Below are 23,855 nucleotides of genomic sequence, written 5' to 3' on the forward strand. Positions count from 1 at the left end.
TACTTTGAAAACCCTAAAGACTAATCCAGAAAGCTCCTAGATTTGATAAATAAATCAGTAAAGTTTCAGGACAAAACAAATCAGTGTACCCAAATAAGTAGCACTGGTATACACCAACAGTAACCAAGCTGAGAATCAAATCAAGAACACAGCCTCTTTTACAACAGCAAGCAAGCAAGAAAAAGAGAGAAAAAAAAAATGGGAAGAAAGGAAGAAAGAAAAGAAAAGAAAAGAAAAGGAAAGAAAGAAAAAAAGAAAGAGAGAAGAAAAGAAAAGAAAGAGAAAAAAGAAAGAGAGAGAAAGAAAAGGAAGGAAAGAGGAGGAGGAAAGAAAGAAAAAGGAAAAGAAAGAAAGAAAAAGAAACAAAGAAAGAGAAAGAGAAAAAGAGAAAGAAGAAAAGAAAAGAAAGAAAAAGAGAAAATCCTCCCTAACTCATTTTATGAGCCCAGCATCATCCTGATACCAAACCCTGGTAAAGACACAACAAAAAAAGAGAATTTTAGACCAAAATCTCTGACGAACATTGATGCGAAAATCTCAATAAAATACTGGCAAAACAAATCCAGCAGCACATCAAAAAGCTTACCCACCATGATCAAGTTGGCTTCATCTTTGGGATGCAAGGCTGGTTCAACGTACACAAATCAATAAATGTAATCCATCACATAATCGGAACCAATGATGAAAACTACATGATCATCTCAATAGATGCAGAAAAGGACTTTCACACAATTCAACAGCCCTTCATGCTAAAAACTCTCGATAAGCTAGGTATTCATGGAACATATCTCAAAACAGAAAGAGCTATTTATGACAAATCCACAGCCAATATCATACTGAATGGGCAACAACTAGAAGCATTTCCTTTGAAAACTGGCACAAGACAGGGATGCCCTCTCTCACCACTCCTATTCAACATAGTGTTGGAAGTTCTGGCCAGGGCAATCAGGCAAGAAAAAGAAATAAAGGGTATTCAATTAGGAAAAGAGGAAGCCATATTGTCCCTGTTTGCATATGACATGATTGTATATTTAGAAAACCCCGTTATCTTCACCTAAAATCTCCTTAAGCTGATAAGCAACTTTAGCAAAGTCTTAGGATATAAAATCAATATGCAAAAATCACAAGCATTCCTATACACCAATAACGGACAAGCAGAGAGCCAAATCATGAGTGAACTCCCATTCATAATTGCTACAAAAAGAATAAAATAGTTAGGAATATAACTTACAAGGGATGTGAAAGACCTCTTCAAGAAGAACTAGAAAGCACTGCTCAGTGAAATAAAAGAGGACACAAAAAATGGAAGAACATTCCACGCTCATGGATAGGAAGAATCAACATCTTGAAAATGGCCATACTGCCCAAGGTAATTTATAGATTCAATGCCATCCCCATCAAGCGACCAATGACTTTCTTCACAGAATTAGAATAAACTACTTTAAAGTTCATGTGGAACCAAAAAAGAACCTGTATAGCCAAGACATTCCTAAGCAAAAAGAACAAAGCTGGAGGCATCATGCTACCTGACTTCAGACTATACCACAAGGCTACAGTAACCAAAACAGCACAGTACTGGTACCAAAACAGAGAAATAGACCATGGAACAGAACAGCGACCTCAGAAATAGCACCACACATCTACAACCATCTGATCTTTGACAAACCTGACAAAAACAAGAAATGGGGAAAGGATTCCCTATTTAATAAATGGTGCTGGGAAAACTGGCTAGCCATATGTAGAAAGCTGAAACTTGATCCCTTCCTTACACTTTATACAAAAATTAATTCAAGATGGATTAAAGTCTTAAATGTTAGACCTAAAACCATAAAAACCCTAGAAGAAAACCGAGGCATTATCATTCAAACATAGGCATGGGCAAGGACTTCATGTCTAAAACACCAAAAACAATGGCAACAAAAGCCAAAATTGACAAATGGGATCTAACTAAACTAAAGAGCTTCTGCACAGCAAAAGAAACTACCATCAGAGTGAACAGGCAACCTACAGAATGGGAGAAAATTTTTGCAATCTACTCTTCTGACAAAGGCCTAATATCCAGAATCTGCAAAGAACTCAAACAAATTTACAAGAAAAAAACAACTCCATCAAAAAGTGGGTGAAGGATATGAACAGACGCTTCTCAAAAGAAGACATTTATGCAGCCAACAGACACACGAAAAAATGTTCGTCATTATATATTCTTATACACCAGTAACAGACAAACAGAGAGTCAAATCACGAGTGAACTCCCATTCACAATGGCTTCAAAGATAATAAAATACCTAGGAATCCAACTTACAAGGGATGTGAAGGACCTCTTCAAGGAGAACTACAAAACACTGCTCAATGAAATAAAAGATGACACAAACAAATGGAAGAACATTCTATACTCATGAATAGGAAGAGTCAGTATCATGAAAATGGCCATACTGCCCAAGGTTATTTATAGATTCAATGCCATCCCCATCAAGCTACCAATGACTTTCTTCACAGAATTGGAAAAAAATACTTTAAAGTTCATATGGAACCAAAAAAGAGCCCATATTGCCAAGACAATCCTAAGCCAAAAGAACAAAGCTGGAGGCATCACGCTACCTGACTTCAAACTGTGCTACAAGGCTGCAGTAACCAAAAGAGCATGGTACTGGTACCGAAACAGAAATGTAGACCAATGGAACAGAACAGAGGCCTCAGAAATAATACCACACATCTACAACCATCTGATCTTTGGCAAACCTGACAAAAAGAAGCAATGGGGAAAGGATTCCCTGTTTAATAAATGGTGCTGGGAAAACTGGCTAGCCATATGTAGAAAGCTGAAACTGGATCTCTTCCTTACACCTTAAACAAAAATTAGTTAAAGATCAATTAAAGACTTAAATGTTAGACCTAAAACCATAAAAACCCTAGAATACTATGCAGCCATAAAAAAGGATGAGTTTGTGTCCTTTGTAGGGACATGGATGAAGCAGGAAACCATCTATCTCAAGGACAAAAAATCAAACACCACATGTTCTCACTCATAGGTGGGAATTGAACAATGGGAACACTTGGACACAGGAAGGGGAACATCACACATGGGGGCCTGTCATGGGTTTGGGGGATGGGAAAGGGATAGCATTAGGAGATATACCTAATGTAAATGATGAGTTAATGGGTGCAGCACACTAACATGGCACATGTATACGTATGTAACAAACCTGCACGTTGTGCACATGTACCCTAGAACTTAAAGTATAATAAAAAAATAATAATAATAAAAAGAAATTTTAGGTACTTGTTTTAGTAAATGTTTTATTGAAATAAAATGACATTTCCTACAATTTACCCATTTACAGTATACGATTCAGTGATTTGGGGTATGAGTATATTCACTGAATTTTGTAACCATCACCAAATCAATGTTTCGATATTTTTGTTACTCTAAAAAGAAACGATGTACCTATTACCAGTTACTCCCCTTTCTCTTCAAACCTCGTGATTCTGGGCAATAACTACTTTATTCTTTGTATATATGAATTTGTCTATTATAGCCATTTCAAAGCAATAAAACCATACAATATTTGGTATTTTGTCACTGGCTTTTTTCACTTAACAAAATTCTTTCAAGGTTCATTCATGTCATACGAGTACTTTATTCCTTTTTATTGGTAAATAAGATTACACTTTATCATATTTTATTTATTCATTTTTCAGTGCTTTTTGAGGCCTAGGCAGGAGGATTGCTTGAGCCCAGGAGTTCAAGGCTGCAGTGAGCTATGATCATGTCACTGCACTCCCTGTCTTGAAAAAGAAAAAAATAGCTTTGTGTTTAACGTTTAGATGACATAACAGACTGCTATAAGAAGTGGCCTCATAGAATGAGTTGGGAAGTGTTTCCTACTCTTCTGTTCTTTGGAGAATTTGTGAAAAAATGTTACTAATTCTTCCTCAAATGTTCGGTAGAACTCAACAGTGAAGCCCTCTGGTCCTGGGCTACTCTTTGTGAGAGGTTTTTCCAATTACAAATTCATTTCATTACTTGTTATGTCTATTCATATCTTCTAAAGTCAGTTTTGATAGTTTGTGTTTTTCTAGGAATTTATACATTTTGTACAGGTTATCTAATTTATTGGAATATTGTTATTCATAATACTCCATTACAATCTTTTTAATTCTCTGAGATAGGTCCCTCTTTTCACCTTTTTTTTTTTCTTTTCTTTTCTTTTTTTTTTTTTTTAGACAGAGTCTAGCTCTGTCACCAGGCTGGAGTGCAGTGGTGAGATCTTGGCTCACTGCAACCTCCTCCTCCCAGGTTCAAGCGATTCTTCAGCCTCGGCCTCCCGAGTAGCTAGGACTTCAGGCACATGCCACCATGCCCAGCTAAATTTTGTATTATTTTATACAAAAATTAGATGGGGTTTCATTATGTTGGCTAGGATGGTCTTGATCTCTTGACCTCGTGATCTGCCCACCTCGGCTTCCCAAAGTGCTGGGATTACAGGTGTGAGTCACCAAGCCCGGGCTTTACTCTTGATTATAATGTTAGTTTCTCTTCTTGTCTTGGTCAACCTAGCTAAAGTTTTGTCAATCGTTTTGACCTTTTCAAAGAACCAACTTTTTTTTTCAGCTTTATTGAGTTACAAGAGACAAAAACTGATTATATTTAAGGTATGCAACTCAATATTTTATATAAATTAACATCCATCACTTCACATAATTGTCATTTTCTTCCTTTTCCCCTTCCCTGCTTCACCCTCACAACCACCATTCTACTTTCTCTAAGTGTATTTTCACTTTTGCATATGTGAGATCATGCAATATTTGTCTTTCTGTGTCTGAATTGTTTTACTTAGCATAATATCCTCCAGGTGCATCCAAGTTGTCATAAATCTCAGGATTTACTTTTTTATAAAAGCTGAATAATATTTCAGTGTATTAGTGTGTGTGTGTATCATATTTTCTTGATCTATTCATCTTTTGATGGACAGCTTTTAGGTTGTGTTCATATCTTGGCTATGTGAATAATATTGCAGTGAACACAAGAATATAAATATGTCTTTGAGATACTGATTTCCTTTGGATATATACCCAGAAATGAGATTGCTGGATCTGTGGGAGTTCTATTTTTAATTTTTGAGGAATCTTCGTACCATTTTCTGTAATGGCTGTACCAATTTACATTCCCATCAGCAATGCACAAGGGTTCCCTTTTCTCCACATTCTTGCCAACATTCGTTATCTTTGTCTTTGATAATAGCCATTCAAACAGGTGAGATGATTTCTTGTGGTTTTGATATGCATTTCCTTAATAATTAGTAATGTTAAACACTTTTTCATACATTTGTTGACCCTCTATATGTCATCTTTGAGATATGTCTATTCAACCCTTTTACCCATTTTTTAATTGGGCTGTTCAGTTTATTGCTATTGAGTTGTTTGAATTTCTTATATAATTTAGATATTAACCCCTTATCAGACATAAGGTTTAAATATTTTTTCCCATTCTGTAGGTTATTTTGTCACTCTATTGCTTGTTTTCTTTGCTCTGCAGATGCTTTTTAGTTTGATTCAATTCCACTTAACTTTGTAATATATTTTGAAATCAGAAAGTGGGATGCCTCCAGCATTGTTATTCTTGTTCAATATTACTTTGGCTATTTGGGGTCTTTTGTGGTTCCACGTGAATTTTAGGATTTTTTTTCTATTTCTGTAAAGTATTTCATTGGTATTTTCATAGGGATTTCATTGAATCTGTGGATCACTTTGGATAGCATGGGGATTTTTAACAATATCAATTCTTTTTTTTTTTTTTTTTTCTTTTAAGACAGTCTTGCTCTATCACCCAGACTGGAGTGCAGTGGCACGATCTTGGCTCACCGCAACCTCTACCTGCTGGGTTCAAGCAATTCTCCTGCCTCAGCCTTCCACATAGCTGAGATTACAGACACCCACCACTATGCCTGGCTAAATTTTTTTGTATTTTTAGTAGAGATGGGATTTCACCATGTTGGTCAGGCTGGTCTCCAACTTTTTACCTCAGGTAATCCACCCGCCTCGGCCTCCCAAAGTGCTGGGATTACAGGCATGAGCCACCACACTCAGCAATATTAATTCTCCCAGTCCATAAAAACGGATGTCTTTCCTTTTATTTGTGTTCAAAGAACCAACTTTTTGATTATTTGTTTTTGTATTTATTTTTTCTTTTATACTTCATTAATTTCTGCTATAATCTTTATTTCCTTTTTTCTGTTTTCTTTCAGTTTAGTTTGTTTTTCATTTTTCTATGTTTTAATGTGGATCGTGAGGATGTTGATTTGAGTTTTTTTCTTTTCTTTTCTTTTCTTTTTTTCTTTTTTTGAGATGGGTCTCATCTCAAAAAAAGGCAGGAGTGCGGTGGTGTGATCATGGATCATGGCTCAAGTGATCCTCCCACCTCAGCCTTTCAAGTAGCTGGGATTACAGGCATGTGTTACTATGCCCAGATTATTGATTGATTGATTGATTGATTGATTGATTGATTGAGACAGGGTCTCCCTATGTTACCCAGTCTGGTCTCGATACCCCGGACTCAAGCAATCTTTCCACCTCAGCCTCCCAAAGTGCTGGGATTACAGGTGCAACCCACTGTGCTCAGCCTTTTCCTCTCAGCATTTCCTAAGCTGCATACTGGAGTTTTTAGTATGTTGTATCTTCATTTCATTCTTCACAAAGTATTTTTGGTTTCTTTCATTTGTTATTCAGTCAGATATTAGTATAGCCACTGAAGATTTCTTATGGCTGCTATTTCCATTTTATGTCCCTTTTTACTACTTGCTTTAACCTTTTGTGTATCTTTGATCTAAAGCATGTCTCCTGTAGAAAGCATATAGTTGGATACTATTTGTTTGTTTTGTGCAGTCATACTATATCTTCCTTTTGATTGGAATGTTTAATCAATTCACATTTAATGTTATTGTTGGTAATGTTAGATTAATGGCTGTAAATTTAGTTTTTATTTTCCATATGTTCATGCCTTTTTTCCCTGCACTCCTCCTTTACTGATTTTTTAAACATTAAATGAATATTTATTTATTTATTTACTTTAAGTTCTGGGATACATAGGCAGAACGTGCAGGTTTGTTACATAGGCATACATGTGCCATGGTAGTTTGCTGCACCTATCAACCCATCATCTGGGTTTTAAGCCCCACATACATTAGGTATTTGTCCTCATACTCTCCCTCCCCTTGCCCCCTACCCCACAGCAGGCCCCGATATGTGATGTTCCCCTCCCTGTGTCCATGTGTTTTCATTGTTCAGCTCCCAATTATGAGTGAGAACATGCAGTGCTTGGTTTTCTGTTCCTATGTAAATTTGCTGAGAATGATGGCTTCAAGCTTCATCTATGTCCCTGCAAAGGACATGAACTCATCTTTTTTTATGGCTGCACAGGATTCCAAAGTGTATATGTGCCACATTTTCTTTATTCAGTCTATCACTGATGGGCATTTGGGTTGTTTCCAAGTCTTTGCTATTGTGAATAGTGCTGCAATAAACATATGCATCTGTGTGTCTTTATAGTAGAATGATTTACAATCCTTTGGGTATATACCCAGGAGTGAGATTGCTGGGTCAAATGGTATTTCTTGTTCTAGATCCTTGAGGAACCACCATACTGTCTTCCACGTTGATTGAATTAATTTACACTGCCACCAACAGTGTAAAAGCATTTCTATTTCTCCACAGACTCACCAGCATATGTTCTTTCCTGACTTTTTAATAGCCATTCTAACTGGTGTGAGATGGTATCTCATTTTGGTTTTGATTTGCATTTCTCTAACAACCAGTGATGATGAATATTTTTTCATATGTTTCTTGGCTGCATAAATGTCTTTTGAGAAGTGTCTGTTCATATGCTTCTCCCACTTTTTGATGTTTTTTTCTTCTTGTAAATTTGTTTAAGTTCCTTGTAGATTCTGGATATTAGACCTTTATCAGGTGGATAGCTTGTAAAAATTTTCTCCCATTTTGTAGGTTGCTTGTTCACTGTGATGATAGTTTCTATCACTGTGCAGAAGCTCATAAGTTTGATTAGATCCCATATGCCAATTTTGGCTTTTGTTGCCATTGCTTTTAATGTTTTAGTCATGAAGTCTTTGCCCATGCCTATGTCCTGAATGGTATTACCTAGGTTTTCTTCTAGGGTTTTTATGGTTTTAGGTCTAACATTTAAGTCTCTAATCCGTCTTGAATTAATTTTCAGTATAGGGAGTAAGGAAAGGATCCAGTTTCAGCTTTCTACTTATGGCTAGCCAATTTTCCCAGCACCATTTATTAAATAGAGAATCCTTTCCCCATTGCTTGTTTTTGTCAGGTTTGTCAAAGATCAGATGGCTGTAGATGTGTGGTATTATTTCTGAGGACTCTGTTCTGTTCCGTTGGTCTATATCTCTATTTTGGTACCAGTACCATGCTGTTTTGGTTACTGTAGCCTTGTAGTATAGTTTGAAGTAAGGTAGCGTGATGCCTCCAGCTTTGTTCTTTTGACTTAGGATTGTCTTGGCAATGCGGGCTCTTTTTTGGTTCCATATGAACTTTAAAACAGTTTTTTCCAATTCTGTGAAGAAAGTCATTGGTAGCTTGATGGGGATGGCATTGAATCTATAAATAACCTTGGGCAGTATGGCCATTTTCACGATATTCATTCTTCCTATCCATGAGCATGGTATGTTCTTCCATTTGTTTGTGTTGTCTTTTATTTCACTGAGTAGTGGTTTGTAGTTCTCCTTGAAGAGGTCCTTTACATCCCTTGTAAGTTGGATTCCTAGGTATTTTATTATCTTTGAAGCAGTTGTGAATGGAAGTTCATTCATGATTTGGCTCTCTGTTTGTCTGTTACTGGTGTATAAGAATGCTTGTGATTTTTGCACATTAATGTTGTATCCTGAGACTTTGCTGAAATTACTTATCAGCTTAAGGAGATTTTGGGCTGAGATGATGGGGTTTTCTAAATATACAATCATGTCATCTGCAAACAGGGACAATTTGACTTCTTCTTTTCCTAACTGAATACCCTTTATTTCTTTCTCTTGCCTGATTGCCCTAGTCAGAACTTCCAACACTATGTTGAATAGGAGTGGTGAGAGAGGGCATCCCTGTCTTGTGCCAGTTTTCAAAGGGAATGCTTCCAGCTTTTGCCCATTCAGTATGATATTGGGTGTGGGTTTGTCATAAATAGCTTTTATTATTTTTACATATGTTCTATCAATATCTAGTTTATTGAGAGTTATTAGCATGAAGGGCTGTTGAATTTTGTCAAAGGCCTTTTCTGCATCTATTGAGATAATCGTGTGGTTTATTTTTTTTTTTTTGAGACAGAGTCTCGCTCTGTCGCCAGGCTGGAGTGCAATGGCCGCATCTCAGCTCACTGCAAGCTTCACCTCCCAGGTTTATGCCATTCTCCTGCCTCAGCCTCCCGAGTAGCTGGGACTACAGGCGCCCACCACCTCGACCGGCTAGTTTTTTTTTTTTTTTTTTTTTTTGTATTCTTTAGTAGAGACGGGGTTGCACCGTGTTAGCCAGGATGGTCTCGATCTCCTGACCTCGTGATCTGCCCGTCTTGGCCTCCCAAAGTGCTGGGATTACAGGCTTGAGCCACCGCGCCCATCCAATCATGTGGTTTTTGTCATTGGTTCTTTTTATGTGATGGATTATGTTTATTGACTTGTGTATGTTGAGCCAGCCTTGCATCCCAGGGATGAAGCCGACTTGATCATGGTGGGTAAGCTTTTTGGTGTGCTGCTGGATTTCGTCTGCCAGTATTTTATTGAGGATTTTGTATTGATGTTCATCAGGGATATTGGCCTGAAATTTTCTTTTTTTGTTGTGTCTCTGCCAGGTTTTGGTATCAGGATGATGCTGGCCTCAGGAAATGAGTTAGGGAGGAGTCCCTCTTTTTCTATTATTTGAAATAGTTTCAGAAGGAATGGTTCCAGCTCCTCTTTGTACCTCTGGTAGAATTTGTCTGTGAATCCATCCATTCTTGGACTTTTTTTGGTTGGTAGGCTATCAATTACTGCCTCAATTTCAGAGCTTGTTCTTGGTTCATTCCAGGATTCAACTTCTTCCTGTTTTAGTCTTGGGAGGTTGTATGTGTCCAGAAATTTATCCATTTCTTCTAGATTTTCTAGTTTACTTGTGTAGAGGTGCTTATATTATTCTCTGATGGTAGTTTGTATTTCTGCGGAATCAGTGGTGATATCCCCTTTATCATTTCTTATTGTGTCTATTTGATTCTTCTGTCTTTTCTTCTTCATTAGTCTAGCCAGCAGTCTATTTTGTTAATCTTTCCATAAAACCAGCTCCTGGATTCACTGATTTTTTGAAGGGTTTTTCATGTCTCTTTCTTCTTCAGTTCCACTCTGATCTTAGTTATTTCTTGTCTTCTGCTAGCTTTTGAATTTGTTTGCTCTTTCTTCTCTAGTTTTTTTCATTGTGATGTTAGTGTGTTGATTTTTTATCTTTCTCACTTTCTGATGTGGTCATTTAATGCTATAAATTCTGCTCTTAACACTGCTTTAGCTGTGTCCCAGAGATTCTAGGTTTGTTGTCTCTCTCTTTGTTCTCATTGACTTCAAGGAACTTTTTTATTTCTGCCTTAATTTTATTATTTACCCAGTAGTCATTCAGGAGCAGGTTATTCAGTTTCCGTTAGTTGTGCAGTTTTGAGTGAGTTTCTTAATCCTGAGTTCTGATTTGATTGCACTGTGGTCTGAGAGACTGTTTGCTACGATTTCCATTTGTTTGCATTTGCTGAGGAGTGCTTTGCTTCCAATTATGTGGTCGATTTTAGAATAAGTGTTACGTGGCACTTAGAAGAATGTATATTCTATTGATTTGTGGTGGAGAGTTCTGCAGTTGTCTATTAGGTCCTCTTGGTCCAGGGCCGAGTTCAAGTCCTGAATATCCTTGTTAATTTTCTGTCTTGTTGATCTGTCTAATATTGATAGTGGGGTGTTAAATTCTCCCACTATTACTGTGTGGGAGTCCAAGTCTCTTTGTAGGTCTCTAAGAACTTGTCTTATGAATCTGAGTGGGATATTGACTCATATCCCAGTGTGTGGATACTCCTCTGTTGGGTGCATATATGTTTAGCATAATTAGCTCTTCTTGTTGCATTGATCCCTTTACCATTATGTAATGCCCTTCTTTCTCTTTTTTGATCTTTGTGGTTTAAAGTCTGTTTTATCAGAGACTAGGATTGCAGCCCCTACTGTTTTTTTGCTTTCCATTTGCTTGGTAAATATTCCTCCATCCCTTTATTTTGAGCCTAGTGTGTCTACATGTGAGATGGGTCTCCTGAACGCAGCACACTCATGGGTCTTGATTCTTTATCCAATTTGCCAGTCTTGTCTTTAATTGGGGACTTTAGCCCATTACCATTAAGGGTTAATATGGTAATGTGTGAATTTGATCCTATCATTATGATGCTAGCTGGTTATTTTGCACATTAGTTGATGCAGTTTCTTCATAGTGTCATTGGTTTTTATATGTTGGTATGTTTTTGCAGTGACTGGTACTGTTTGTTTTGGTTTTTTTCTCCCCCCATATTTAGTGCTTCCTTCAGGAGCTCTTGTAAGGTAGGCTGGGTGGTGACAATATCCCTCAACATTTGCTTATCTGGAAAGCATTTTATTTCTCTGCTTATTAAACTTAGTTTGGCTGGATATGAAATTCTCATTTGAAAATTCTTTTCTTTAAGAATGTTGAATATTGGCCCCCTCCTGGTTTCAAGGGATTCTCGTGCCTCAGCCTCCCAGGTAGGTGGGAATACAGGCACTTGCTACCACACCTGGCTAATTTTTGTGTTTTTTGTAGAGACAGGGTTTCACCATGTTGGCCAGACTGGTCTCCTGACCTCAGGTGATCCACTCACCTTGGCCTCCCAAATTACTGAGATTACAAGCATTAGCCATTGTGCTTGACTCTTCTCCTTTTTTTTTTTTTTTTTTTTTTGTCCAATTTTTCGTTATACATGTTATATCTCTATGTTCTGCAAACCCAATAATACATTGTTTAAATTAAATTATTATGAAATCTTATATAATTGTATGTCTTTTAAGGATGTTGACAAAAATGTAGATCCTGTATATATTCATATAATCTGTTACATTGATGTTTTTGCTTATCATTTTTGGTTTTCTTCATTTGTTGCTGTAGATTCAAATTACCAACTGTGGTATCTTTTCCTTGTTCCAATATCGCTTTGCTCTTACCCACCTCCTTTGTGTTGTTACTGGCAAATATATATACAGATCTCACAATACAATTACATACATATTGTCTTATATAATTGATTTTTGAATTGGTTAAAAGGTGCTTGGAGAATAAATATGCAATTATGCCATTGTAATTGTCTACCTAGTTACCTTTACTGGTACTGCTGTTCTTTGTGTAGATTTGAATTACTTGCTGGGGTCACTTTCTTTCACCCTGAAGGACTTTCCTTAGTACTTTTTGTAAGATAGCTCTGTTATCAACAAATTCTCTCAGTTTTTGTTTATCTGGAGATGTCTTTGTTTCATCTTTATTTTTGAAAGACAGTTTTGCTCAACATAAGACTCTTGATTAGCAGATTTTTTTTCTTCTACTGTTTTGAATATGTCATTTCACATTCCATTGCCTTTCAGCCTCCATTGTTTCTGAAAATTAGCTGTTAATCTTAATAGGGCTCCTTTGTACACACTGTTTTCAAGGTGTCTTTTTTTCTTTTAAGCATGTTTACTGGGATGTGTCTGAGTAGAGATTTCTTTATCCTGCTTGAAGTTTACTGAACTTCTTAAAGCATAGATAATGTTTTTCATCAAATTTAGGAAAGTTTTCAACCATTATTTTAAGAAATATTTGTATTCCTTTCTTTCCTTTTCTTCTTTTATTTCCATTATATATATTCTTGTGATTAATGGCATTCGACATTTCTTTGAGATTGTTCATACTCCTTCATTCTTTTTTTCTGTTTTTTTTTTCTGTGCTGTTTCAATAATCTTCTTCTTCCAGCATCAGTCTCTTACACCCTCAAAATTGCTCTGTTAAATGAAGTCACATAAATATTTTTGAAACATTGCTTTACACTCATCACTCCCTAACTTGAAAATTTCTTATAACTCTCCATTTTCTATATTGAAAATAAGTTTAGAGATTGCCATTGATTAGCTATTTTGTACCTCATTAACATTATTTCCCCTATTCCCCTTCATGAATCTTTTAATCTAGTCAAATTGGCCTGTCAATAAAACCAGTTTTAATATCAACCTCTACAGCACTTTATGCTTATCACTCATTTCATTATAGTACCTCATAATGTCATTTTAACTTATTTTTTAATATAGTGAATTTTAAGCCTCTGGAATTTAGTTTTTTAATACCCTAACACTTGGTACACTACTCTGAATGTTAGGAATGTAATTGTTGATAATATTGTTATATACAACATGACATTTAATCATGTTTCAGTTACTGACAGTCAATAAATATAATCGAAGCACAAAAATTCTCTCCCAAGAATAAATTGTTAGAAGGAAATTGAAGGAAAATGTTAACAAGAAAATTATGTAATTGTTCTTTCCCACTGAAATCAATTGATGGCTCTGATGTATATTGATTAAAAATGCTTTAATATGTACAAACAACTGCAAATATACTGTTTTGTTCAATTAATGATTTGACAATTTAGTGAAGTGCTGGATGGAAAAGACATATAAACTAAGGGGAGTGGATCTCTCCCCTGGCTGTGTCACTTTTTTTATTTCTCTATTCCCACATCATTACTAAAGCCAGTAATCTCCAACCATCTAGTTCTCAATCTTAAGACTATTGTTCAGGGCTGGGCTTGGTGGCTCACGCCTGTAATTCTAGCACTTTGGGAGGCTGAGAACGGGTGGATCACAAGGTCAGGAGATAGAGACCATCCTGGCTAACACAGTGAAACCCTGTCTCTATTAAAAATACAAAAAAAAGCCAGGTGTAGTGGCACATGCCTGTAGTTCCAGCTCCTCAGGAGGCTGAAGCAGGATAATCGTTTGAACCCAGGAGGTGGAGGTTGCAGGGAGCCAAGATCACACCACTGCACTCCAGCCTGGGTGACAGAGTGAGACTCCATCTCAAAAAAAAAAAAAATACTATTATTCAGACAAGTTCCTGAGCAAAAGTTTTCTCTTTGTAAGGCATCATGATATACATATAATGTCAGCAATTCTATTTTACATATGGCACAGATATGTATATTTTTGTACAGTGTGAATGATTATGGTCAATTTTATATTATTTGTTTCTTGTTTAGTAAACATAGGGTAAAATAAAGAAAAGGCAATTTCAGAAAGCATGCCAAGCAGCAGATATTGATTTGTTGTTTAATTCCTTGCCCTTAAAACATGTTGAATAAAACTATCTTGATATCCTATTTGGATTTGCTTATGTCATTGTGAAGCTAATCTGAAAATTTAAAGCTATATGCATGTAAACTTCTGTGTAATAGATATGTGACTATAAACAACTGTGGTGATACAAGAATAAATAAGGGTACTTACTGAAAATGAAAAAGAAACAAACATTGCATTTCAGAACAAATGCCGGTTTAACCAAAATGAGACATAGAATTAAACTGAAAGCATAACTAGAAAGATAAGCATGTTATGTGCAGAAGTAGCTTTACTTCTATTTCCTTCTCTTTTTGATCCTTTATTCAAAATCTTATGGAGTCTAAACAGAATAACCCATCCCCTGTAAGAAATTATCATTTTTGTTTTATGCAAAATGAATACATCATTAAAATGATTTTTAAAAATCATGAAATATAGTATCTGTGTTCATTGTCTAATGGAAGTTTTAAAAAAAGTATTTGATAGAAATAGAATAATTTTGATAGTTCATTATATGCTTTAAATAGCAAGTATTTCTCTGTATGAAAGGAGTTTGCATGTATTATAGATAAAATATTGATCCTAGTATGGATTGTCATTGTTGTCCTAGTCTGTTTCATGCTGCTGTAACAGAATACCACACACTATGCAATTTATAAACAATAGAGGTTTATTGGGCTTATGATTCTGGAGGCTGGAAAGTCCAAGATTGAGGGGCAACATCTGATGAGGGACTTCTTACTGTGTTGTAACATGGTGGAAGGTATCACATGTTGAGAGATGTGCAACAGATGGAAGGGGCCTGAGCTAATCCTTTCATCAGAAACCCACTCCCATGATAACCAACCCATTCTCACAATAGCTGTATTAATTCAAACATGAGGGCAAAGCCCCCATGTCCTAATCACCTCTTAAAAATCTCATTCTCAATACTATTGCACTGGGAATTAAGTTTCCAACACATGAATTTTGGGGGACACATTCAAACCATAGCAATAGTAATAAATTTCATTATGTAGATAAGTATGTATGTGTGATCTTCAATTCTAAACTTACTTTGTCTTCAAACTTAATTAAAATAATTCCACATGAAATTAGATTTATATGTGAAGAATGTAAAGCGATAAAAGTTATATAATTTTACAGGTAGTTTTATGAATTATGTAGCAGACAATTATTGCAACTCTAAAGATTGTTTACAAATTCAACAAAAATATTAGGATTCATAGACATAAGTTTATCCTGTTATGACAAACACATAATTACATTATTATTCCTTTATCTTTAAATTCCTTTAGTCAAATTTTTAAATTCTTACAGATGAATAGAATTTAAATTAGATTTAATTAGATCTTTTTTTTCTTTAGGAAAAAGTCAAAGAGAAGGAAGAAAATCTGAATCTTGTAAACCAATTCTTAAAGTAGAATACAAGACCTGCAAAAACAGGTATGCATTTTTACTTTAGGGAAAGAGGGATATGAAGCAGAGACAAAAAAGGCAAATGATCTTTAATGTTAATATATTGTTTAAAGTTTTACATAATTGTAAATACAACTGAATCCTCCATATTAACATAACTGATTTTTTGTTGTCTCATAGACATATCTCTGATAATGATTATTATGAATATTGCAAATTGCAAGTGTTAATTATTTCAGGATTCTTAATGAGCATTTAGATAAGTATTATACACAATAATTTTAACAGTAAAGGACTTCTGACCATGCATACTACAAGTAGCAGGATTAAGCAGAAGCAATGTGTCCATTGATATTGCATGTGAAAGACTTAAATACATAACCAAGTCTGTACTTTAAGATCTTACATTCTGAAGTCAGAAGATTACAGTTTGTTGGAAAGATAAAGTTATGTACATTAATGTAATAAAAAGTACTAAATTTTAAGATGTTGAAAAATAAAAAAAAAAATTAGTATAATATTATTTTGTGTTTAAAGTAGCCATATCCAGCTGAGTGCCCTGCCTCACGCCTGTAATCCCAGCACTTTGGGAGGCTAAGGCGGGTGGATTACCTGAGGTTAGGAAATCGAGACCAGCTAGGGGAGCATGGCAAAAACCTGTCTCTACTGAAAACACACAAAAAAATTAGCTGGGCATGGTGGCACATGCCTGTGATCCCAGCTACTTGAGGGGCTGAGGCACAAGAATCCCTTGAACCCAGGAGGTGGAAGTTGCAGTGAGCTGAGATGGTGCCGCTACACTTCAGCCTGGGCAACAGAGCGAGACTCTGTCTCAAAAAAAAAAAAGTAGTCATGTCCTATATATCAACAAGTTCCTTTTACCTGGCAATAATAATTAGTGGCAATATGCTCATTCAGAATTACCATGATAAATCTTGCCTAAACATTAAATTATTTTAATTCAAATTAAATAATCCTACTTTATATTAATAATGTGCTCATTTTATAATGTTTTCTTGGTATCATAGGTTTACTGAATGTTTGTTTATAACTGCTCTTCTAAAATTTTAATAGTACAAAATTATGGTCATTTTTAACCAGTTATTTTATCTATATATAAATATCTCTTTAGCCTACTATGCATTAACTGATAAAAATGACCACTGTTTTATACCATTATAAGTATTAGAATGTTTCAAATTTAATCATTATTAATGGAAATATGAAATATATGACATGTATTTTGCCTCTTAAAATATTACTTATAGTTTAAGCTTTGCTTGAGTCTTCAGGTTCAAAATTATTTACAACATTTGTTATATGGTATTGCACTTCAAGGATTATTAAGGTGCAGGACACTATATTAACTATTCCTAGCAGCTTGTGGTATTATTTTGTGGGGTTTTTTTCACATGTATATATAAATATATATATATTTATATATAATTTATTATACTTTAAGTTTTGGAATACATGTGTAGAACGTGCAGGTTTGTTACATAGTTATACACGTGCCATGGTGGTTTGCTGCACCCATCAACCCATCATCTACATTAGGCATTTCTCCTAATGTTATCCCTCCCCTAGCCCCCCAACCCCCAACAGGCCCTGGTGTGATGTTCCCCTCCCGATGTCCTTGTGTTCTCGTTGTTCGACTCCCAGTTATGAGTGAGAATATGCAGTGTTTGGTTTTCTGTTCCTGTGTTAATTTGCTGAGAATGATGGTTTCCAGCTTCATCCATGTTCCTGCAAAGGACATGAACTTATCTTTTTTAATGACTGCATAGTATTCCATGGTGTATATGTGCTACATTTTCGTTATCCATTCTATCATTGATGGGCATTTGGGTTGTTTCCAAGTCTTTGCAATTGTGAATAGTGCTGCAATAAACATACATGTGCATGTGTCTTTATAGTAGAATGATTTATAATCTTTTGGATATATACCCAGTAATGGGATTGCTGGGTCAAATGGTATTTCTGGTTCTAGATCCTTGAGGAACTGCCACAGTGTCTTCCACAATGATTGAACGAATTTACACTCCCACTAACACTGTAAAAGCATTCCTATTTTTTCTACATCTTCTCCAGCATCTCTTGTTTCCTAAGTTTTTTCTTTTTTTTGAGATGGAGTCTTGCTCTGTCACCAGGCTAGAGTGCAGTGGCATGATCTCAGCTCACTGCAACCTCCGCTTCCTGGGTTCAAGCAATTCTCCTGCCCCAGCATCCCAAGTAACTGGGACTACAGGTGTGTGCCACCATGCCCAGCTAATTTTTGCATTTGCTTTAGTAGAGACAGGGTTAAAACATGTTGGCCAGGATGGTCTCCATCTCTTGACCTTGTGATCCACCCATTCTCAGCCTCCCAAACTGCTGGGATTGCAGGAGTGAGCCAACACGCCGGCCTGTTTCCCAACTTGTTAATGGTCGCCGTTCTAGCTTGCATGAGATGGTATCTCATTGTGGTTTTGATTTGCATTTCTCTAATGACCAGTGATGATGAGCATTTTTTCATGTTTGTTGGCCGCATAAATGTCTTCTTTTGAGAAGTGTCTGTTCATATACTTCACCCACTTTTAGATGAGGGTTTTTGTTGTTTTCTTGTAAATTTGCTTAAGTTCCTTGTAGATTGTGGATATTAGCCCTTTGTCAGATGGATAGATTGCAAAAATATTCTCCTGTTCTGTATGTTGCCTGTTCACTCTAATGATAGCTTCTTTTGCTGTAACAGAAGATCTTTACTTTAATTAGATCCCATTTGTCAATTTTGCTTTTTGTTGCCATTGTTTTTGGTGTTTTAGTCATGAAGTCTTTGCCTATGCCTATGTCCTGAATGGTATTGCCTAGGTTTTCTTCCAGGGTTTTATGGTTTTAGGTCTTAAGTTTAAGTCTTTAATCCACCCTGCATTAATTTTTGTATAAGGTGTAAGGAAGGGGTCTAGTTTCAGTTTTCTGCATATGGCTAGCCAGCTTTTCCAGCACCATTTATTAAATAGGGAAGCCTTTCCCCATTGCTTGTTTTTTTCAGGTTTGTCAAAGATCAGATGGTTGTAGATGGGTGGAGTTATTTCTGAGGCCTCGGTTCTGTTCCATTGGTCTGTATATCTGTTTTGGCACCAGAACCATTCTGTTTTCATTACTATAGCCTTGTAGTATAGTTTGAAGTCAGGTAGCATGATGCCTCCAGCTTTGCTCTTTTTGCTTAGGATTGTCTTGGCTATACAGGCTCTTTTTTGCTTCCATATTAAATTTAAAGTAGTTTTTTCTAATTCTGTGGAGAAAGTCAGTGGTAGCTTGAGGGGGATAGCATTCAATCTATAAAGTACTTTGGGCAGTGTGGCCATTTTCATGATATTGATTCTTCCTATCCATGAGCATGGAATGCTTTTCCATTTGTTTGTGTCCTCTCTTATTTCCTTGAGCAGTGGTTTGTAGTTCTCCTTGAAGAGGTCCTTCACTTCCCCTGTAAGTTGTATTTCTAGGTATTTTATTCTCTTTGTAGTAATTATGAATGTGAGTTCACTCATGATTTGACTCTCTGTTTGTCTGTTATTGGTATATAGGAATGCTTGTGATTTTTGCAAATTAATTTTGTATCCTGAGACTTTGCTGAAGTTGCTTATCAGCTTAAGGAGATTTGGGGCTGAGACGATGGGGTTTTCTAAATACACAATCATGCCATCTGCAAACAAAGACAATTTGACTTCTTCCCTTCCTATTTGAATACACTTCTTTCTCTTGCCTGATTGCCCTGGCCAGAACTTCCAATACTATGTTGAACAGGAGTGGTAAGAGACTGCATCCTTATCTTGTGCCAGATTTCAAAGGGAATGCTTCCAGCTTTTGCCCAATGAGTATGATATTGGCTGTGGGTTTGTCAAAAATAGCTCTTATTATTTTGAAATATGTTTCATCAATACCTAGTTTATCGAGAGTTTTTAGCATGAAGGAATGTTGAATTTTATTAAAGGGCTTTTCTACATCTATTGAGATAATCATGTGGTTTTTGTCTTTGGTTCTATTTATGTGATGGATCATGTTTATTGATTTGCATATGTTGAAGCAATCTTGCATCCCAGGTATGAATCCTACTTGATCGTGGTGGATAAACTTCTTGATGTGCTTCTGTATTCGGTTTGCCAGTACTTTATTGAGGATTTTCGCATCGATGTTCATCAGGGATATTGGCCTGAAATTTTCTTTTTTTGTTGTGTCTCTGCCAGGTTTTGGTATCAGGAATATGCTGGCCTCATAAAATGTGTTACGGAGGAGTCCCTCTTTTTCTATTGTTGGGAATAGTTTCAGAAGGAATGGTGCCAACTCCTCTTTGTACCTGTTGTAGAATTCGGCTGTAAATCCATCTGGTCCTGGGCTTTTTTGGGTTGGTAGGCTATTAATTACTGCCTCAATTTTAGAACTTATTCGTCTGTTCAGGGATTTGACTTTTTCCTGGTTTAGTCTTGGGAGGGTATATGTGTCTAGGAATTTGTCCATTTCTTCGAGGTTTTCTAGTTTATTTGCGTAGAGGTGCTTATAGTATTCTCTGATGGTAGTTTGTATTTCTGTGGGATCAGTGATGATGTCCCCTTTATCATTTTTTATTGTGTCTATTTGATTCATCTCACTTTTCTTATTTATTAGGCTGGCTAGTTGTCCATGTACTTTGTTAATCTTTTCAAAAACCCAGCACCTGAATTCGTTGATATTTTGAAGGGTTTTTCATGTCTCTATCTCCTTCATTTCCACTGTGATCTTTGTTATTTCTTGTCTTCTGCTAGCTTTTGAATATGTTTGCTCTTGCTTCTCTAGTTCTTTTAATTGTGACGTTAGGGTGTCAATTTTAGATCTTTCTTGCTTTCTCCTGTGGGTATTTAGTGCTATAAATTTCTCTCTAAACACTGCTTTAACTGTGTCCCAGAGATTTTGGTACATTGTGTCTTTGTTCTCATTGGTTTCAAATAAATTATTTATTTCTGCCTTAATTTCATTATTCACCTAGTTGTCATTCAGGAGAAAGTTGTTCGGTCTCCAAGTAGTTGTACAGTTTTGAGTGAGTTTCTCCATCCTGAGTTCTAGTTTGATTGCACTGTGGTCTGAAAGTCGATTGTTTGTTACTATTTTTGTTCTTTTGCATTTCCTGGGGAATGTTTTACTTCCAATTATGTCGTCAATTTTAGAATAAGTGCATTGTGGTCCTGAGAAGAATGTATATTCTGTTGATTTGTGGTGCAGAGTTCTATAGTTGTCTATTAGGTCCACTTGGTCCAGAGTTGAGTTCAAGTCCTGAATAGCGTTGTTAATTTTCTGTCTCATTGACCTGTCTAATATCGACTGTGGAGAGTTAAAGTCTCCCACTATTATTGTGTGGAAGTCTAAGTTTCTTTGTAGGTCTCTAAGAACTTGCTTAATGGATCTCGGTGCTCCTGTATTGGTAGGATATATATTTAGGATAGTTACTTCTTCTTCTGGCATTGATCCCTTTACCATTATGTAATGCCCTTGTTTGCCTTTTTTGATCTTTGTTTGTTTACAGTCTGTTTTATCAGAGATTAGGATTGCAAACCCTGCTTTTTTTTTTCTTTTTTGATCCCTTTACCATTATGTAATGCCCTTGTTTGCCTTTTTTGATCTTTGTTTGTTTAAAGTCTGTTTTATCAGAGATTAGGATTGCAAACTCTGCTTTTTTTTTTTCTTTTTTGCTTTCCATTTTCTTGGTACATTCCTCCATCCCTTTATTGTGAGACTATGTGTGTCTTTGCACATGAGATGGGTCTCCTTAATACAGCACACCGATGGGTCTTGACTCTTTATCCAATTTGCCAGTCTGTGTCTTGTAATTGGGGCAATTAGCCTGTTTACATTTAAGGTTAATATTGTTATGTGTAAATTTGATACTGTCATTATGATGCTAGCTGGTTCTTTTGCCCATTAGTTGATGCAGTTTCTTCATAGTGTCTATGGTCTTTACAATATGGTATGTTTTTGCAGTGGCTAGTACCAGTTTTTTGTTTCCATATTTAGTACTTTCATCAGGAGCTCTTGTAAGGCAGGCCTTGCAGTGGCACAATCTCTCAGCATTTGCTTGTCTGTAAAGGATTTTATTTCTCCTTTGCTTATGAAGCTTAGTTTGGCTGGATATGAAATTCTGGCTTGAAAATTATTTTCTTTATTAGTGTTGAATATTGGCCCCAACTTTCTTCTGGCTTGTAGGGTTTCTGCAGAGAGCCCTGCTGTTAGTCTGATGGGCTTCCCTTTGTGGGTAACCTGACCTTTCTCTCTGGCTGCCCTTAATATTTTTTCCTTCATTTCAACCTTGGTGAATCTGATGATTATGTGTCTTGAGTTTGCTCTTCTTGAGGAGTATCTTTGTGATATTCTGTTTATTTTCCGAATTGGAATGTTTTGCTTGTCTTTCTAGGTTGGGGAAGTTCTCCTGGATAATATCCTGAAGAGTGTTTTCCAACTCTGTTCCATTCCCCTGTCACTTTCAGGTACACCAATCAAACATAGGTTTGATCTTTTCACATAGTCCCATATTTCTTGGAGGCTTTGTTTGTTCCTTTTCATTCTTTTTTCTCTAATCTTGTCTTCATGCTTTATTTCATTAAGTTGATCTTCAATCTCTGATATCCTTTCTTTCGCTGATCAATTAGGCTATTGAGACTTGTGTATGCTTCATGTTCTGTGTTTTTCAGCTCCATTAGGTCATTTATCTTCTCTAAACTGGTTATTCTAGTTAGCAGTTCCTCTAACCTTTTTTCAAGGTTCTTAGCTTCCTTGCATTGGGTTAGAACATGTTCCTTTAGCTCAGAGGAATTTGTTATTACCCACCTTCTGAAACCTACTTCTGTCAATTTGTCAAACTCATTTTCCATCCAGTTTTGTTCCCTTGTTGGTGAGGAGTTGTGATCCTTTGGAAGAGGAAAGGCTTTCTGGTTTTTGGAATCTTCAGCCTTTTTACACTTTTTTTTTCTCATCTTCGTGGATTTATCTACCTTTGGTTTTGATGACCTTCGGATGCGGTTTTTGTGTGGACATCTTTTTGTTGATGTTGATGCTATTCCTTTCTGTTTGTCAGTTTTCCTTCTAACAGTCAAGGCCCTTTTCTCCAGGTCTGCAGGAGTTTACTGGAGGTTCACTCCAGACCCTATTTGCCTGGGTATCACCACGGGAGGCTGCAGAATAGCAAAGAATAATGCTGCCTGTTCCATTCTCTGGAAGATTCATCCTAGAGGGGCACCCACCAGATGCCAGCCAGAGCTTTCCTGTAAGAGGTGTCTGTTGACCCCTGTTGGGAGGTGTCTTCCAGTCAGGAGGCATGGGTGTCAAGGGCCCACTTGAAGAAGCTGTCTGTCCCTTAGCAGAGTTCGAGCACTGTGCTGGGAAATCTGCTCTCTTCAGAGCCAGAAGGCAGGAACATTTAAGTCGGCTGAAGCTGTGCCCACAGCCACCCCTCCCCCAGGTGTCTGTCCCAGGGAGATGGGAGTTTTAGCTATAAGCCCCTGACTGGGGCTGCTGCCTTTCTTTCAGAGATGCCCTGCCCAGAAAGGAGGAAGCTAGAGAGGCCTTCTGACTACAGCTCCTTTGTGGAGCTGCAGTGAGCTCTGTCCAGGTCGAACTTCCTGGCAGCTTTGTTGATGCTGTCAGGGCAATAAGGCCTACTCAAGCCTCAGTAATGGTGACACCCATTCCCCCACCAAGCTGGCACTTCCCAGATCGACCTCAGATTGCTGTGCTGGCAGCGAGAATTTCAAGCCGGTGGATCTTAGCTTGCTATGCTCTGTGGGATTGGGATCCTCTGAGTTAGACCACTTGCTCCCTGGCTTCAGCCCTCTTTCCCAGGGATTGAATGGTTCTGTCTTGCTGGCATTCCAGGTGCCAGCGAGGTATGAAAAAAAATCCTTCAGCTAGCTCGGTGTCTGCCCAAATGGCTGCCGAGTTTTGTGCTTTAAACCCAGAGCCCTGATGACGTTGGCACCAGAGGGAATCTCCTTGTCTTCAGGTTGTGAAGACCATGGGAAAAGCGTATCTGGGCCAGAATGCACTGTCCTCACA

The 23,855-nt window shown here is 36.9% G+C and overlaps 1 protein-coding gene across 4 annotated transcripts in view; it reads left to right on the forward strand.

The window, feature by feature from the left end:
- Positions 1-23,855, forward strand: part of STXBP5L (syntaxin binding protein 5 like) — a 468,757-nt gene that overhangs the window by 246,110 nt on the left and 198,792 nt on the right. For all 4 annotated transcript variants that reach the window (XM_030941686.1, XM_030941695.1, XM_030941689.1 and 1 more), the window contains exon 10: positions 15,749-15,827. In XM_030941686.1, the coding sequence (XP_030797546.1) occupies positions 15,749-15,827 (79 nt within the window). The remainder of the gene's footprint in view (positions 1-15,748; positions 15,828-23,855) is intronic.

The sequence above is a fragment of the Rhinopithecus roxellana genome, chromosome 1 (genome assembly GCF_007565055.1).
Source record: "Rhinopithecus roxellana isolate Shanxi Qingling chromosome 1, ASM756505v1, whole genome shotgun sequence".
NCBI lineage: Eukaryota > Metazoa > Chordata > Mammalia > Primates > Cercopithecidae > Rhinopithecus > Rhinopithecus roxellana.